Source organism: Typha latifolia, chromosome 1 (assembly GCF_019914945.1).
Source record: "Typha latifolia isolate L0001 chromosome 1, TyphaL0001v2, whole genome shotgun sequence".
Classification (NCBI taxonomy): domain Eukaryota; kingdom Viridiplantae; phylum Streptophyta; class Magnoliopsida; order Poales; family Typhaceae; genus Typha; species Typha latifolia.
This window is the reverse complement of record NC_133086.1, coordinates 23,076,846-23,094,672: the sequence shown is the minus strand read 5'-3', so window position 1 is coordinate 23,094,672 and position 17,827 is coordinate 23,076,846. Positions and strand designations below refer to the sequence as shown.

General features: G+C 38.8%; 2 protein-coding genes across 4 annotated transcripts; both read right to left on the bottom strand.

Annotated features, from left to right (window-relative positions):
- Nucleotides 1-65: 65 nt before the first annotated feature.
- On the bottom strand, nucleotides 66-4,165 carry LOC140801141 (probable galactinol--sucrose galactosyltransferase 1). The gene is made up of 13 exons (XM_073156165.1): nucleotides 3,821-4,165; nucleotides 3,223-3,482; nucleotides 3,018-3,108; nucleotides 2,712-2,760; nucleotides 2,535-2,626; nucleotides 2,342-2,449; nucleotides 2,101-2,235; nucleotides 1,592-2,002; nucleotides 1,361-1,502; nucleotides 1,206-1,273; nucleotides 988-1,122; nucleotides 690-907; nucleotides 66-577 (listed from the first exon to the last, which is right to left on the bottom strand). Exons 1-13 carry the CDS (start codon nucleotides 4,009-4,011, stop codon nucleotides 201-203), a joined length of 2,277 nt encoding a protein of 758 aa, XP_073012266.1. The 5' UTR covers nucleotides 4,012-4,165; the 3' UTR covers nucleotides 66-200.
- A 2,681-nt stretch (nucleotides 4,166-6,846) lies between these two features.
- Nucleotides 6,847-17,827, bottom strand: LOC140800874 (enhancer of mRNA-decapping protein 4-like). Of its 3 annotated transcripts, none has more exons than XM_073155814.1 (12): nucleotides 16,818-17,827; nucleotides 15,319-15,368; nucleotides 15,080-15,236; nucleotides 14,685-14,903; nucleotides 12,888-13,016; nucleotides 10,597-12,222; nucleotides 8,960-9,319; nucleotides 8,751-8,870; nucleotides 8,232-8,402; nucleotides 7,952-8,113; nucleotides 7,651-7,794; nucleotides 6,847-7,501 (listed from the first exon to the last, which is right to left on the bottom strand). In XM_073155814.1, exons 1-12 carry the CDS (start codon nucleotides 17,592-17,594, stop codon nucleotides 7,193-7,195), a joined length of 4,224 nt encoding a protein of 1,407 aa, XP_073011915.1. In that variant the 5' UTR covers nucleotides 17,595-17,827; the 3' UTR covers nucleotides 6,847-7,192. The 3 variants fall into 3 exon arrangements, with proteins under 3 accessions (XP_073011915.1, XP_073011998.1, XP_073012076.1); XM_073155897.1 differs by having other exon boundaries at nucleotides 7,651-7,779; XM_073155975.1 differs by having other exon boundaries at nucleotides 7,651-7,776.

Sequence of the window (17,827 nt, the reverse complement as noted above, 5' to 3'; positions counted from 1 at the left end):
ACATATTATTAACTTCATTCTAAATTTAAAGAGAAATAAAATAAGTCATTGAACTACTTCCAATCTGATGCAATGCACTAATGGTCGTTGAGCCATTTTCCATTCAGTAAGATCTTGGATACATTGTCGTCACAAGCTACTGATCACTGATGTCAGAGTTCTTCAAATGACTGAGAACATAGAACATAGACTCCAACCGTTTATAACTCCAACGAAGCATTCCGCAAGTATAATTCTTGCTCTGGAATCTCCAAAGCAAAGGTCACTAGACCACAACCCTCATCATAATTGAACTCTACCACCTCAGAATCAACTGTAACTTTCTTGGGCCTCACAGATGAATAGGCTCCGATTGTGCCGGAACCATGCACTTGTAGTTCTATGGTTTCACTTCCTAATGACTCGAATCTCAGTTCCTTGATGGCTCCACCAGAGTTAAACATACTGATCAATCCAATGGGGGCAAAGGAGGCTCCATTTGATAGCTTCTTGACAGGAACTATTGTAAAGACTTCAAATTCTCGGGATTTTAGTGTAACAGGCAAAGATGCGTTCTTTGGTAGGTAAGTTACCTCTCCTGTAACACACATAGAAGCAGCCATAAGATGAAAAATAAACAACAGCATTATGTTATCTTGATATTGCAAAGGAGAACGAGTTCTTCTGTGGGCAGAAATTTCAATACGTACCTCCTAAATGGGAATATATGATGGTATCACCATTCCAGTCGCCATTAGCAACTCTTGGGAGATAATTGACATCTTTTGACCTGATAAATCCAGTGATTGTCCCAGGTTGTTCATCGTGAATCAAATTTTTCTTTCCAACTCTACACCAGCCAGCTCCTTGGCAATTGAAAGCCCCAATAACCCCAGAATAGTCATTCAAGTTCCAAATCTTTAGAAGACTGCAGGAATATGTAATGTAAAATAATAAGAAATTTTCTCATGGATAATACATGGTTAACCGCAACAAACTACTGCTGACCTTTTTCCATCCCTAGCAGGATCTGAAAACAAGCAATCTCTCGTGGGCCTTCCCGGGAGTTTGGCTCTCAAGATAGACCCATTAGGGAGCACAAGTTTCTTCAACAAATTGAAGTCATGGTCTCCTGGCTTGTCACTGTATAAAAAATTTCACAAAAGAATCCATATTTGGTCTTGGATTAATTTAGGCATCCTAGTGGTCAGCCATGTTCCAATTACCTCACATATATGGCGCACCCACCGACTGCCCGAGCTGCTGCATGGTATCCAGCCATAGGGTGAACACTCTAATATAAACACCAAAATCGAATTAGTAACAGAACATTGTATATCAAATTATACAATCAGGGAGTACAGAGTAAGGAACAAGTTACTTGAAACATATCCCAATCGGGTTGCATAAATTCTCCAAGAAAAACAGTGTTATATGCAACAGATGCAATATGTATAGTGTGGGATGCAGGATCTCTTGGCCAGAAATCATCAGATGCTCTCACAACAGCAGTCCTCTTTGAGCTATAATCAGAAAAAGAAAAAGAGAATCAATTCATCTATCTTAAAATTTAGATTATGTAGTATCAGGAAATCAAGATATGGACAGCTACCTGTATAAGCTATCAGTATTGTGGCTCATGCAAGATATGATTCCATTATCCTTGAAATTTCTGGCAATAGAAGTCTCTAAAGCTTGGTGATACTTTCGAGCAAGCCATACTCTTCCCCCATTGCCAGCACCAAGTGTTTCAAGAATGTTCTGCACATCTACTTTGACACCATCTATCCCAGCAGATGCAAGATAAGAGTGAAGTTCATTATAGAAATTGTAAATTTTCTCTGGGTGCACAAGTCCAAGACCATTTGTTGTTATGCTGTTCAAACAATCACAGGGTTCATTTGACTGAACACCAGGTGATGAAATAGGATATTGCATCTTGGATTCATAGTGTTCCATTCCTGTTACCCCTGGCTTTACTCCACCCCAGTAGCCAGTTATTGCATGCCACACATAGACATATCTGAGAGAAAGAAAGTGGCAACATTTTACAAAAATGACTAGAATATAAATATGTGCATACTATAATGAATATTAAATGAACAGCAAAAGATATCTTACTTTAGTGCATGCTTTTCCTTAATTTCAGTAATAATGTGAGCAAAGCCATTCGCTGAATCCTCATCTCTGTGGTCTTCCTTTGCATTTTTCTGAAATTTATGGTTCTCTTTGATATGAATCAACCTGTTTGCAAAGCTGAATGGGGAAAAAAGGAAAGTGAGGTCACTAGAAATCTGGAACCGATAAATAAGGAAATGCAATGCAAATAAATCTTAAGGTCAAGTATGTCCAGAGTGCTTACTTTGCTGAATTATCAGCTTCAGAAGCAACTGCCGAGTGATCCATACCAACAGACTGCCAACCGTCGTCGATTATGACAAACTTCGGAGGAATTCCACCTTTCTCTAAGCTGGAATCAAGGGAAAACATTTTAAATCTCTGTTTATTGCTCATGCTAAGCACTATATATGAATATAAAGATAATGGATATGTACCTTTGGAGTCCTTGCTGAACCCCTTCAGCAGTTACATTCGTATAGAATGCATCCCATGTACACCAGCCAAACCAGTTTAGCATGTCTGGCATCTGCAGAAGTTACACTATACAATTGAGGCCAAGTAACCTAAAGGCTAAAGGATATATGATCACAGATGTAAGGATAACAAAATACCTTCTTCTTTTCCCTGTGTGAGAATGTCTGCAAGTGCCTCTCAACAGTCCTGGAAGAAATTGAAGAACAACAAATACAATGTTCATACCAAGAAATGTTGTATAACTATCAACATCTCACTCAAACACCTAATTTATAAGATTTGGAAAAAAGAAAACACATGAAGATAAAATCTTTTGTCTAATGCAACAAAGTTATACATTAGAATACTACTCCGGAGTTAAATGCATAAGTTCCAAATGAAAAGAGCAAATCCATCAGTTCTGATAGAGTCAAAAGCAGGACATGAGAAACATAACTACTTACTTTACAGCATCTGTAATGACCTCAAATGGATCTGATCCAGCACTAACAAAAACCAGATGGTTACCTTCAAAAGCTTCAACAGCTGGACAACCTGAAATTCCATCATAAGTTCTTTAATCAGCATCTTCTATAAGCACAAATCTCAGTAATTATAGTTCTTCTACTTCTAGAGGAAAGAAGATAAATATTATCGTCCATGCATTACCACTTTCCAAGCAAATTTCTAATTCATCATTGGCGTTGCCCTGAAGAACTGCCCGAAAGGCGCCTTCGAGAATTGGCAGGAAGACAGTGTAAACAGCAGATTGTCCTGAACCATCCTCACTCCCTTCCCCAAAATGAGAACCATCATCCCTCTCGACGATCAGGAACTGGGTCTCAAAGGGAATATCTCGGCCATAAGATCCCATCCTTTGTGTCATCCACCACATCTTGAATCGGAAAGTGCACATGAATCGTAGATTCCTACAATTCCAGAACACATGAAGAGGACTACGATTTTCTTTTCCGAAAATAATAATATACCAAGGTGGAAGAAATAAAAATGTATACACCGAGATTTTGTAAACAGATTATAGTCAGCATTGTTGAAGCAAAAAGAATTCTTTTTTTTTCCTCTTTAAACTTATATAAAAGAGGAGGAAATCCAACCGACCATTAAAAAAACAAAGAAGCAAATTTTCTTCAGAAGAAAAAACCATCATGAAAATAAAAAAGCAACAAAAACCCAATAAATGGAAGAACAAGAAGAAACGAAAGCAAACTCAATGGAAGGCAGAGACGGGTAAAAGAGAAGTACTCACTGAAGCTTTCCGACGGGGAAAACATTGTGACTCCCGCCGCGATCCGACCTAACGCCGATGAAAGCACCATTCATCACGCCGTTACCGGTGGCCGCCGTCAAAACTATGTTTCCATGTATATCCGATAAGATTTTAGTCCCGAGCACCATCAAGTTCCCATCTTGAACACTAATCCCAGCCCCAACCGTCATCTTTCCTAAAGAGTAACACGATCACAACCCCAAATATCCAATGAAGAAACTATGAACAATCCACGAACTAAACCAAGGAGAGGAGATCTTAATCCAAACTTAAGAGAACCCACAAAGATATCTATCTATCTCCCCTCTAATTGAACGGTACCAAGCTCAAATGCCTCCCCCCTCCCCTTATATAGGGACCTCAGAGCGATCCAAAACTTGCAACGAACCCAACGACGAACGAACGAACGAATGGGAGAGAGGTTGCGGTGGCGGGAAGCGGCCCAAATGGTTGGTTCGACGCATTTGGGTCCAGTCTCAAAAGAGCCCAAATCAGTGAAAATACGAATACACCCACTTTTAAACCTCTTTGTTTCCGGTGGGCCCCGCCATTTGATTGGTGTTAAGTATACGTCAGTTGTAGTTTAATTTTCACCCAGGCTGACGTGGAAACGTGGGAGTATCATATAAGCCGCTCAACCCGTAGGTAACTCATGTGAGAATTAATTTCTTAATAACTTTCAAAGATAAAGTCGGTGTGAATTTTATATCTCAGTGAAACACTTAACCGATTTACTTTAATTTTTTATTTTTAAATTATATAAATTGTTGAATTGGAAAATAGTTCGTTGTTACGGTTCAACATTTTTATCGAGTTAATTCTGATATGATGAAATTTATTTAAAATTCGAATTTAAAATTTAAAGTAAACTAGATGCGTAAAATACTTTGTAATGGCTATTTTGGACCTGGTTTGGATTGATTTCAAATTAGCTTACTAAAGACACGTAGATTTGACGTAGAACGGTCATGTGCGGGTCGCTATCGTCCTCGTCAGTCTATACGTGGCGCCTCGTAAATAGCACGGGCTATTGTTCGCGTTCACTCTTTATTGAGAAGATAGATTGACGAATTTACCCCTCAAGGATATAATAATTTGATATTAATTCACTTCTCACTCTCCCATTAATTTGATATTAACTCTCTAAATTATTAAAAATATTTTACTTAATCTTTCAATTATAAAATTAATATAAATTCAAAAAAATGTACTAAAAAAAATATTCAGAAATTTTTTTCTATACTTCGTATGTATACCAAGTGTAGCATTTACGAAATTACATTTACGTTACGAAAGAAAAGACAATGAAGAGGGAAAAAGAAAAGCATAAACACTAGAAGGGTAATTCTGTCCATTGGCGAGATGAGAATCCAATCCTCGGAAAGAAGCCACGATGAGCATGAGTTGGCTTTGCCAACTATATATAGTACACTTTCTCCAAACCCAGAAAACCCATCCACCCTACTGATTGTATTAAGTGCAAAACTTACAATTAATTATGGAGTAATTAACCTCCTTCAAGTGAGTCACATTTTACGCTCTTTCCATCTTATATTTTTTTTCTTTCCTTTTCTTTTTTCTAAAGATATTTTTTCTGAAACACCTGACTATGGTGCAGTTCTGCGTGCCAAATGCACGATTCCAAATTCACTGCTGGTGGATATTTTCATGTGCATGAACATGTGAGGTATAAGATTCTCTTGTCCATATCATGGCACCACTTTCTTCACCTACTGCTGGAAAAAAAGCATCAGAACATCTCCTTTGTCCATATCGTTCGGATAGAGAGATAACTACAGTAACTCGGCACTTGCAATCAAAAGCAAAAGCAAAAGCAAAAGAATCAAAACCAAATTGTTGTTTCTATAGATGTTATCTTAAAGGGAGAGAAAAATTCGGTACGCAAAAGATTAGTAATAAGTGACCATAAATATACAGTAAGAGACAGAATAGCTTTTGATCGGCTGTCGCTAGCGCTGGATCACATGCATGCGTTTTGAGCCGCTAATCTTGACGGCTTTGTTGTAATATGTAATAGGTTGTAGTCGAAAAGCTTGTAACCCTGAGTGGATCCAAGGTTTTCGTACACCAAAATATCTTGCCAAGGTTTACCTGCATCTGCATGCCATGGTTTTTTTTTTATCTGGTTTTACTTTTATTGTTGCTTATCACATTTGGTGGAGTCTGGTTGTGCCCTGAGAGGATTATTTCTTTTCGAGCTCTAGATTTAAAATACTATTTATTCAAATTAAATCTTAGATTGTGACAATTATGCTTTTTATCTTTATTTTGTCTAAAGTTATTCTAATAATATTTTCTCTTCTCTGTTGCTCAATTTTCTTACACAATTTTTCTATTTATCTCCTCTCGTGTTATCCATAAATCTCATTTGTTTACTTAAATACGTACATAGAGAATGTTAATACACACACATATATATATATATATATTAGGTGCATTCGAGATATATTAGAAGTTTTTTTTCTGGTCATTTAGTCCCAATACACTTTATGTCACGTTAAAGAGTTATCTTTCTAAATTCATAAAAGACAAAAGAAAAAGTTTAATTTCTACATTAAATATATCAAAAGTATTTGTTACAATATCATTCTATATTACAAGCAAATAGAAAAATAATAATAAAAACCCTACTATAGATTAATTAGAGGCATATATCTAGAAGATAGCTTTCTAGATTTTTCCTGAGTCTCAATGCATACGGGTTATTCTTTTTATGTTACATAAGAAAGTTTATACCAACTTAAATTTTTATGTTGTTCAATTACAAACCAATATAGTGATGTAATAGTTACAGAAAAAAAATACTTTGGCATATAACCAAACTACAATTGGTATTTGATGGATAAGAGGAGGAGAGAGAGTAAATAATTAATTAAAATAACGCGTTTTTAATGGCAAAGTAAGCAAATTGTCTCAATACCTCAAATAAACTTCAAGCTCAGACCCGCACCATTTTCCTGTTTTACGGACTACAACAAACCAGATTGACAATAAACATGGATTGACACTTTGATAAGATATCATCACTACATAAACAGTTAGCTCAAGATGTTTTTGGCAATGATTCTGTAACAAATCATACAAAACATAGGTAGATTTTACCTGTAGAATAGCCATCATTATCAAAATCACAGAATTACTACTAAATAGTTGACGAGCAAAATCAAACAGACCACATCTACGTCTAATTTACACTAAGACAACAACTCTGATCTGAGAACTGGTCCCTCATCTTTTCCTCGTAGGCTTTTTTGATTTTTCACTATACAAGATGTAAGCAGTCCTATGATTCTGCACACTAATAAATCACAACAGGAACATGGATAGAAATCATTTACAGCTCATCAGGACTGATGTTATGACGTGCATGACTAGCTTAATATCTGCAATTTCAGCCACTGTGGTTGTGGGGAGCGATCTGTGGTGGGCCAGTATGCTGTAGACTTGCTCGAATATCGGCCGTACATGCATTGAAATCATCGGATCTGTCGGGTTAATCGCAATGGCTACATCCCTCATCCACACAACCTTCCGTGCTGTCTCTTTGCTGATATCGCATGCTAGTTGCTGCAGAAGTGCCAGTAGAACTCCTTGATTTAGAGGAAGTGGCACCATGGAGCATATCGCACGCAAATCAACCTGCCAAAGATGGGTCAATATGCTTAAAGAGCACTTTAACAGCTGACACTAGGATATGGAAGTTCCCCAATTTACCACATGGCAACATTATTGAAGGACCTGACAGGTTAATCCTAACCTCTACACATGGACAAGAAAGCACACCATACCTGAGAGCATAACCAAGATACGAGGGAGACATCACTTCTTTGAAGAGCCATTGTGAATGCTTCCTCATACTTCCGTTCTGATATCAGTCTGCTTAATTCCTTTGTCGGATCAAGGGGTGCCTCAACCTGCTGAACAGATAATGCCTGCTTGAAATAACCATGACTCAGTAAGCTAATATACTTTGCGCATGGGCCTTGTCCTAAACTGTGCTTTACTCTTTAAAATACAAATGGCAAATGAAAATGGCAGATAATATAAATAGAAGCACAAAAGTACACAAGAGAAATCAATGATCATTACCATCTCAGGAAGACCGGTCATGGGGCCATTGTTTGCCTGCACGGCAATAGGATTTAGTGCTTTGGTGTTTCCTGCTGCAACAAGAGCCAAAAGTTTGCGCTGCCCATCAACTAATTCAGTGGTGAGATTTTGAGTTATTGATGACGCAGAGTTGATAGCTTCCTGCAAAGGCAAAATAAAATTAGGTGACGACTATTAGCCAAGTTACTAGTTACTCTAAAATTTATAACAAAATCAGTTTGTCCTTGCACAACCATTATACGGCAATGCAAGCAATTACCCTTAAAGTAAGTGCCAACGGAGTATGTCCTGCCTCAAATTGCTTCTGAGTAGCAGCTGTATGTTCAGACATGCCTTTCTGGAATGACGCATCAACTTGCTCGAACATCACTCGACAAGATTGCTCAAATGCAGGAATAACTGATGATTCCAAACAAGAACGCAATGATTCCTGCAAGCACATGACTTATTGATAAGTATTTGAGTACAAGCATCAACGTAATGTCCACTAAGAAAAAGGACAGCTCTTAAAACCGATCAGTATATATAGACATATGACAACTATATTGTTGCTATGAGAGATTCATAACATATTCAAGCATTTTTAGAACATCAAAAGGAAAAAAAGAAAACACGGTTTATTAATTCAACAAACTGAAGCACTAAGCAATGCCCTTTAATCTTTCATGTATATCTCTAGTATAGGCATATAAAGAGAGTTTCAGATTCTAAGCAGGTTACTTCTTAGTAGAGGTAAGAAATTCAAGGGTACAAAGAGTCTCTTGCCAAGCTATCAAACCTGAAGAGCTTGTTTGCCTGAAGTTTGAAACTGTGCTTGGATTTGCCTAGCCACCGTAGTTTCAAGTTTCAAATTGACAGACTTGTCCAATTGATTCACTGCCTTATCCCCCACCCCTTTCTGGATAGATCAATCAGACTTTAATTAATGAAAATTTGTAATTTAATGAAAAATGTAATCTAAGCAGTGAACATGAAATCATATGTAACCTGGAATGAGTCAGTTATAGCTGCAGATATGGTCTTCTCAATAACAGGTGTGATTGCCCGAGCTACAGCTGGCCCCAGAGCCGACATTTCCTTCTTCAATGCCCTTTCCAATATGCCAGGCAGATCCTTGTTCATATAGTTTGTGATCAGATTAGTTATTTGCTGGACCCGGTCCCTCTCAACTTTCTCACGTTTTGCATTTTCCTCCTGAAGCCGGGCCCACAGAGCATCTACATTAGCCTTGACTGTTTTCTCCATGCTCCGGCCCAAGGCTGCTTCCACTCTTTTACCTTCCTTGGTAACAGGAACAGCAACCATCACTGACAATTGCTTTTGCAAATCCTTTTGCACTGTAATAATCTGCAAGACAGACCATCAATAATAAAGAACAGAGTAAATAGGCGGTGCAAAATGACTCCTAATATTAGCTCGGAAGTAGAACTTCCAGAAATAGTAAATAAAAATAATATATTGTAAACCACTGGGACCAGTGACATGCACACAGTTTCACAGTTTAGTCGCACTTGAAATCACAATCATGACTGAAGCAACCAATATCCAAATTGACCCAGGATTTTGGTTAATTTCTTACTAGAATAACACATGCTATGATGATTGCCAGCCAAGAAACTTGGCCTACAGATGTTTTAGCTCATCAATTCACAATATTCACAAATATTAAACAGGCACATAATCGCCTGCAAAGTGCCAAATGAACTGCCCATGTGGTTCATAACAAATTCCAACAAAGGTAACAAATAAAAATTTGCAAAAGAGCCGACAAAAAGATCCAAAATCAACCCCTCATCCCCTCAAATTTCAAAAGAAACCACTTTCGATGCAAGACAGCCAAAGGCAACAAACATAAAATTGCCTTATGTGCAAGAAAGACAATTCCAAATGCTATCATGTAACAGCGATCCATTAAAACTGCCCACCAAACACCCATTTTCTTTGGAAAGCTTGAGTGTATAAAATACAGCAGGTATGACATTGTGTGGTGCGGCAACAACATCTAGCAAACATTCTTTCCTATAATATATATTGCAGGTACGCTAAGCACACAATTTGCCAGGCAAGGCAAGTAGTGGCCAACGGTGAGGTTGTGACTAAGTTGCTTAGGCAAATGTCTTTTACCTAGAATGTATTGCAAATTTCATCAATATTATAGTGTCGGCATGAAGGTAAACCTTAGGCATCCAATTAGAGTTTCCTCCTAAACTAACATGATTCTGTTGATACGCTGTACAAGATCTACAAGCTGGATGGCTACGATATATACCTCTGTACAACTGTACATGAAAATGTGATACTACTACAAAACCTGGAGACATTACATGTGACACACAAGCAGAGGAAAAAAGAAAATTTAGTATACTTTCATTTAACAACTTACCACATGCCAAATAGGCACTGCATCTAGGCAGCCAGCATAAGACCAAAGACAGCCAAAAGTTTTGACAACAAAAATATAAGCAAGAAAAATCTAAAGTAACAGTGCATTAACTAAGGAAAACTGTAGGTCAGTAGGAACAATTTTGGGATAGTGATGCTAATTACTCTACCATCATACTAACCTCAATATATCACAGACTTATTTATGTATGTAAAGCATTTTACAACAACATGTCAATCACCTGGTTCAGCATTTCTTGAATGGTCGAAATTTGGGGGAGAACAACATCAGTAGGAGTATTTTCGCTACTTCCAGGTTCATTTGATGAATCGATAGAGTTAAAAGGGCTCAAAGAAGGGGATGATGAACGAGATTCTTGCGATATTTTTGCTTTCTGCTGCTTCTCTTTTGTAGCTGGAGGTTCTGGTGCTATATCAACAGCATATTCTTCAACCTTTTCAGATGTATCTTTTAAGCGACCCCGAATTTCTCCTTCAGCAGTAGCAGAAGACTGCTCGGATGACTTGGGAGCAGCATTACCATCTAAACAGAGAGATTTGTCCACATTGTAAGTGTCTGCTGGTGTAGGAGCTCCATTGACTATATCAAGATTTAGTCCCGAAACCCTCGAGGTTTGCTCCTTATTCTCATCGGAAATGACTTGAGGCTCTTTCCTAGAGTTGAGGTGCACATTTTGATTTAACTTACTCTCATCTACAGCTTTCGCTTCTACTTCTGAGCTCTCAGAGTTGTTACTGGAAATCACATCTTGAATTTTCATTTCATCACCTTTCAGGCCTTGGTTGACATGAGGGCTTTTGGAGGAAGTTAACACACCTGATAAGATTTCTGACGGAGTTATTAGGTGTTTTGTGTTGTTACCTAGATTGCAAATCATGTGAGGATTTGGGACCAACAAAATATCATTTTGACCATCTCTAGTTTCATCCTTCCCTAAGTTATCACTTGTAGGGGAAGCATCAGTTATACCAGTGACAACAGATTCTGAACTCCTGTCAGCTGGATAGTCCAAAACTGAATGCTTGCCATCACGATCGCCAAGTGATGGCCCCTGCTCAGAACCTTTTGAAGGGCTCTCCAAGGAAGGTAGCCTTCCTGCAGGATCCAATTTCAGAGGAATAGGTGAGTTCAAAATTTGCGCAGCATCAGCATCTGCACTCATAATTGGAGGAGCAGATGGTTTAACTTCAGTATTTGATGTAGACACATCACGACTACTGATGAACTCTGAAGAAAGTGAGATCACATGATTCGAACGTGCAGTTGCACTCTCAGTGGGGCTATCAGTTGGCGAAGGTTTTGGTGAAGTAATTCCAACAGAAGGCTCAGTAACATTCTGTCCACCAGAAGGCTCAGCTGCTCCTGATAAATTACGTGAATCAAAAGCACGAGAAATTGATGGGTCCCTCCCCAGTCCAGCAGTATCACTTAATGGAGGCAAACATTGTGACAAATCCAAAGCATACTGCTGAATAGCCATTGTCTGCACACAATAAACTTGAACAACTTGCTCGCCATCAGGAAGGGAATTGCTTGTTCCAGTGAGACTCAAAATAGGCATTGCAACAGTAAAATCTGCGATGAAGTCCATGCGAGTAGAAGCAGGACAAAGACCATACTCAATATGAACTGCATATATAGCATTCTTTTTTGCATTCGCAAGTATTATGAGGGTTGCCCGAGGCAAAACCACAAGTTGGTTGAAAAATGCTTCATCCAACCGATGTTCTGAAGAACTCCTCAAATCCAATGTTTGAGTACAATGCCATGATTCAGAATCACTTGGCAATAGCCAACCTTCTTCACCGGAAGATGACCAAATTTTCACTTCTCGATTCAGAGGGCCCTGCAATATACATAAGAAACCATTAACGAAATTAACATATAAATAAGAGTATTAGACGCAAGAAAAATGCAGATATATCTGTTCTATGAAACTAGAGAACTTTTCTGATGGTCAATGACATCTTTGGCTGGAATTCTTGAAAAGTTCATATCTTGTCTTTTGTTAAAACTTAAAAATTAGATTGAAGAATTATTAAAAAAAACCTGAAAACATTGGAGGGTTAATAAGTTGTGGGGAGGGTTAATAAGTTGTGGTTGTTTCAGGAACTTGTATCAGGAAAATGAATTAAAGCCTGACTAACAATTGAGACAAGCCATAGCAGCTTAATAAAAAGTTCACTCAGGATCATTTAGATCTTTTGTGCTTGGATGAATATGGGGCTGCCAAACCCCGTTAACTGTTCTTAGCTGACTCTCAGCTCTTGTCTCTTGCGATAAAAAAAGAAAGTTCTAGACTCAGCTTGGTCAAGCTTGTTTTGATCTGCTTTCATCACAGAGAGATATGTTGAATCACTTTTATTGAAAGAAACCTACATTCCTATCTTGAATCAACAAAATATGAGACCATACAGAAGGAATAGATATGTGCACACCCAAAAGTATCTATTAAGAAGGAATATAATATATTATTATCTACTGGGCATCTATAGAGGCTTCATAGCATACCGCTGTTATAAGATTAATGTGATCAGGGCGGTCAGGTGATGTAAGGAATGAAACTGAGTTGACAGCATGACCATCGTGTGGCCTCAGTGTAGCAAGGGGCACTGATTTCCGATCTTCCCAGATCTTTACCTGCAGATTAGAAGGATACTCAAGATTCAAATAGAAACTACTACGTGACTGGGAAAATGGAAGCTATTTGTTAAGAAGCAGAAGATAGGCCCTATAAACATGACTGATTCCAAGTACATCTTTAGGAGCTTTCCAGGAATAACATATTGGTGCCATAAAAGTTAGACAGCTTGATGCTGAGTAATTTGGAGACTAGAGGAGGTAAAACAAATATGGTCGAATAAACATGCGCACCTCCATTTTGAAGTCGAGCATGCTCTTCTTCACTAGGAATCTACCAAGGAAATAGAAGCAAAAAGAAGAACTTCTCAAAGAGATTTATTTAGTAACACAAAATAGCTTACTTTAGATAATACATTAGGTACATATGGAACTCATGGGACAACTACCCCTTGAACGCATTAATTACTCACTACCATGCATGAGTTTGAAAATTCCTAGAGACCAACATATCGTTCATTCCCACTAACACAATTCCATAGAGAAAGTTATTCATCTTTCTATTCCCGTGATGACAACATAAATTCTAAAAGCCTACCATAAGTAACATCATGCCTCCCAATAGCCAACACAATTGCATGGCTAGCCAAAGAGTCAAAACAATAAAATGAATTAAAAGACGAGCATGCGTGCAAATACTTGAAACTCCTACGTGTGTGGTTTTCGGGTGTCACAGCCTCCCTAAACATCTTTAGTAGATTGTAAAGAGTTCCACATGGCACATTATCCATGTTACATCCAACTCGACCTCATGGACCATCCTCACTGCCCACTGCCATGAAATATGAAAAAACATGTGCACACATGGATATCAATACCCTCCTACAAGTCTACAAGCCACCTCAGAAACTAGACAAAGGTGACACACTAGAAGGAAAAGAGAACCCTTTAACCAGCTATGAAATTAGCTAGAGACACCAGCATTGGACTGAAATTGTACTTACAACGTTTTTCATACAAAAATAGGACTGAAATTTGCCCAAGAAGTAACGACAAATACTTTTCAGGTATTGTTAAAAAAAGTTTTTTTTTTTGCAGATATTTTCACATAAGGACCAGACAATTTGTGATGACAAATACTTTTCGGTATAGGGTAAAGAGGTTTTCACATTTAAAGAGGCCACTTTGAATACATGAGAAAAATATAAGGATGCAATTAAAATAGATAATCTGTATTTGGCTATCTGCATATCTTCATATTCAATATATATCTTAAAGAAATGATGCTTACAAACATTTCAAGTTAAAAAGTAAAAGTGTCATGTTGCTTCATTATTTTTCTATTTCTTATATGCAACTTTATGTATGTGCCATAAAATTCTGTCATTGATATATGAAATGTGTAAGCTATTGAGGTATGTTGCATAGACGCATATAACAGACAAGAAAAGAGAACATCTTCTATGGATACAACCACTAACATAACTCCCACCATGCAGAGGTGAGAGAGAGAGACAAGAAATGTGCGAGATTTTTACAGTAAAGCATCACAAAGTCAGAATGATATCTAAATGCCCAGTTTTGTCAGATACGGTTACTCTAATGCTCACTAATCCTAAATGGAAGAACAGCAGCTAGTTCTTAGGGATAGTATATATATAGCTTCCTATTGGCTAATGAGGTCAAATCTCAAATCAGAAAAATAAGAAGTTTAACAAAAGTACAAACCGTGCCATCTTTTGATGCTGAAACCAAACGAGTTATCATCCACTGAGAGATGGATAAATCTGTCACATCTCCATCATGTTGACCAATCAACTGTACTCCATCTATCAGCTTCTCAATAGGGCATTTAAGTGGTTCCTCTGCAGAAAATTCTTTTCCTCTTCCCACTTTTGTTGTATCGATCTTTAGCACACGGTTCCCAACTCCAACAAACAAAATTTCCTGTCATATGAATTTAATCAATAGAACATGAGTTCAAGTTCCATCAAAATATAACATTACAAATAAATGCATATGGCAAGTCACAGTGAAACACATATTATACTGTTGATATGAAGTTATATAACAGAATAAAGAAAAGTCACTAGTTGAGGGTCCTATGCAAAATCTGACTTTACTTGTTTGTGAGAGTGCCAACAGATTCTTGGATGATACGAATCACCATAACCTAAAATTTGGATAGCAGTAACAACTTTTCCTGTTATTTGTGGCTTATTCTCCTCATCAGGTCCCTCATCAATCTTCCATATGAAAACCCTCCCATCTACGCTTGCACTGTAAAAGCAAAATACAAATTGCGAAAAACTAAGAATAAAAAAAATCAAGGAAGACAAACAGATGATGCATGGAAAAGTACCTTGCTAAAAGGTGAACATCTTCAGCAAAGAAAGCCATGTCTGTAACCCTCTGAAGAAAATGCAAACGTAGTAAAAATGTCAATAACAAACACTTGATTAGGACAGGCCTAGAAATAATCCCACAGAAGATAAGAAAATACTCGCCGCAAGCCACTTGAGGATCAAGAGAAAATGTGAGCACCAAATAACATATTTCTGGAAGGTAATGACTTTATGCAAAAGACAGCAACTGATTCAAGATACTAATATGAATAAGATATTCCTATTACCTTAAAAATATATAGACAGTACTGCAGAAGCCTATTAATTGTCATCTTTTAGAATGCTAGTTGATTTATATCTGAATCTCATCACTCCCGAACAAACATAAAAGCATCACAATTGTTAGGACCTAATAATAAAATCAATTTCCTGCCATCTACATAAGCGGTCAGACTCGCCTCAGAGATCCTGTATGGGTCTTCCAGTTCCTCCCGTAGTAGCATCCAAGTTGAATGATCAAAGTACAGGTAATATCGAAAAGCAAAACTAAAAGATAATACAATGGACTGGCAACAACATTTGTTTCAACAAGTTAGAAAAGTAAATCCCATGATAGACATAATCTTGAAATATCTTAAACGCCTACTGCATGGCGTGTTAGTATTTCAGTTACAATTGTTGTAACTAGAAAAACATGCATCTACCATAAGCAGCATACTGAACCATGTAATCAAATACAATGAATGACTGAATGTTCGACCAAGCTTTTGAAGAAAAGTAAAATTTCACTTTTAGCTACATATAAAAAATTGGCACCAAAATGCTGCTCTCTCAACTACTTACAATGCATCGCCTGAATCGTCATTTATGTGAAAATACGATTAACGGCACATAGTAGTCAAAGATATAAGTAGTTAATGTTCACTTTAAGACTCCAACATCACTAGAATCCTTTCATCCCAGTCTCCACATATCACCCTTAGTTGCAATATTTCATTTATCAAACTTGACACCACCCAATAGCCGAGCAATTCAGAAATCAATAGAACATAAGCACCATTAACTTGAATCACTTCGGTTAGCTATGACTCTTTTTTCTGAGTTAGCCAATGAACATTGTGTGCACTCAAAGAAGTAAAGAAATACCGATCTTCTACCTTGTTCTTCAAAATCCAAGGTGGAAACCAACTGTTATAGCAGGGAACCAATAAGTGATTCCAAAAAAGATGATATTTTCTACACCTAGGGACCAGTTATTGTCATGAGAAAAAAGAAAATTGGTGCTGAAAGAGTTTCTTAGACCCTTAAACCTTCAAGGAGAGGAAATCTTAGAGCTTATTTTGAGCTTTTCCGTCTACAATCGCGCTCTGCACGCCAGAAGCAGAATCTGGTGCCCTTCTTTGAAGCACCAAATTAGAATATCTAAATCTAGTAAGTACCATAATAACACAAACATAGAACAAGAATCTTCACAAGAAACTAACGTCAACATAGTAAAGGTTCTATGGGATTGGACCTGAGTGTGGCCCCGGAGGAGAGACCTCAATGCTGTGTGGATATTAAGCACTCGGATATTCCCGAGCTTAAGCCCGTAGACAATGTAAGTCCGGTTCACCGCGATCTGCCGCCCAAGGACAAGACCAGGGTCTGATGTATATTTGGTGATCGGTGTCACCTCGAGCTGAGGCGGCTGCGACTCCCCTGGCAGCCTCGAGTCGACATCATACACCGCCCTATCCCCACTGCCGAGGTGTCGGCCCCTCGGCATCTTACTACTGGGCATCCTCGCCGGGGGCGGCTGGGGGAACCCAGGCATCGCCGCCGCCGGGGCCGACGGGATCGCATGAAGAATCGGCGCGTTCGCTGTTGCTGGCCCAGCGAACTCTGGAGGAATAGAAGACGGAGGCATCGAGACCGCCGATTCGAGATGGGTGGTGCCGGTGTTACCGAGGAGTTGCATGAGGCGGGCCCCGGCGTTAGGGTTAGGGTTAGGGTTTGGGAGTTGAGGAGGTGGAGTTTGGTAGGATATAGTCGGGCGGTGGAGGGGTTCTTGGGGGTAGTGGAGGAAGGGACGATGGTGGAAGGGAGGAGTAGTAGGGGGGTAGGAGAAGGGACCCGATGGAGGCTGCGGTGCCGCCTGGAACGGCGGAGGCCCAGGGGCGTACGATGACGGAGGAGGGAAGGGTGGAGGAGCGCTAGGGTTAGGGTTAGGGTTAGAGTTTGGAGGTGGCTTGAAGAGCTTGCTTAGCTCGAAGGGCCCGGATTGGTTAGGATTTCCGGCGGGGGAAGCCATCGGAGAAGGTGGAGGCGGCGGAAGAGGTGGTGGTGGCTCCGCCGTATGCGGTGGTAACAAGAGCTGGGGTTTTAGAGAGAGGGTAGACTATCGTGCGCCGGATGAGAAGGCTAGTAGATCTGAGGGGGAGAGAGATAGAGAGAGAGAAAGAGAGGAGTGAGAAAGGGAAGAGGAGAGGACGAACGAGCGTGGAAGAGGAAGCAACAAAAGGGAAAGAAAACAGTAATTAAAGA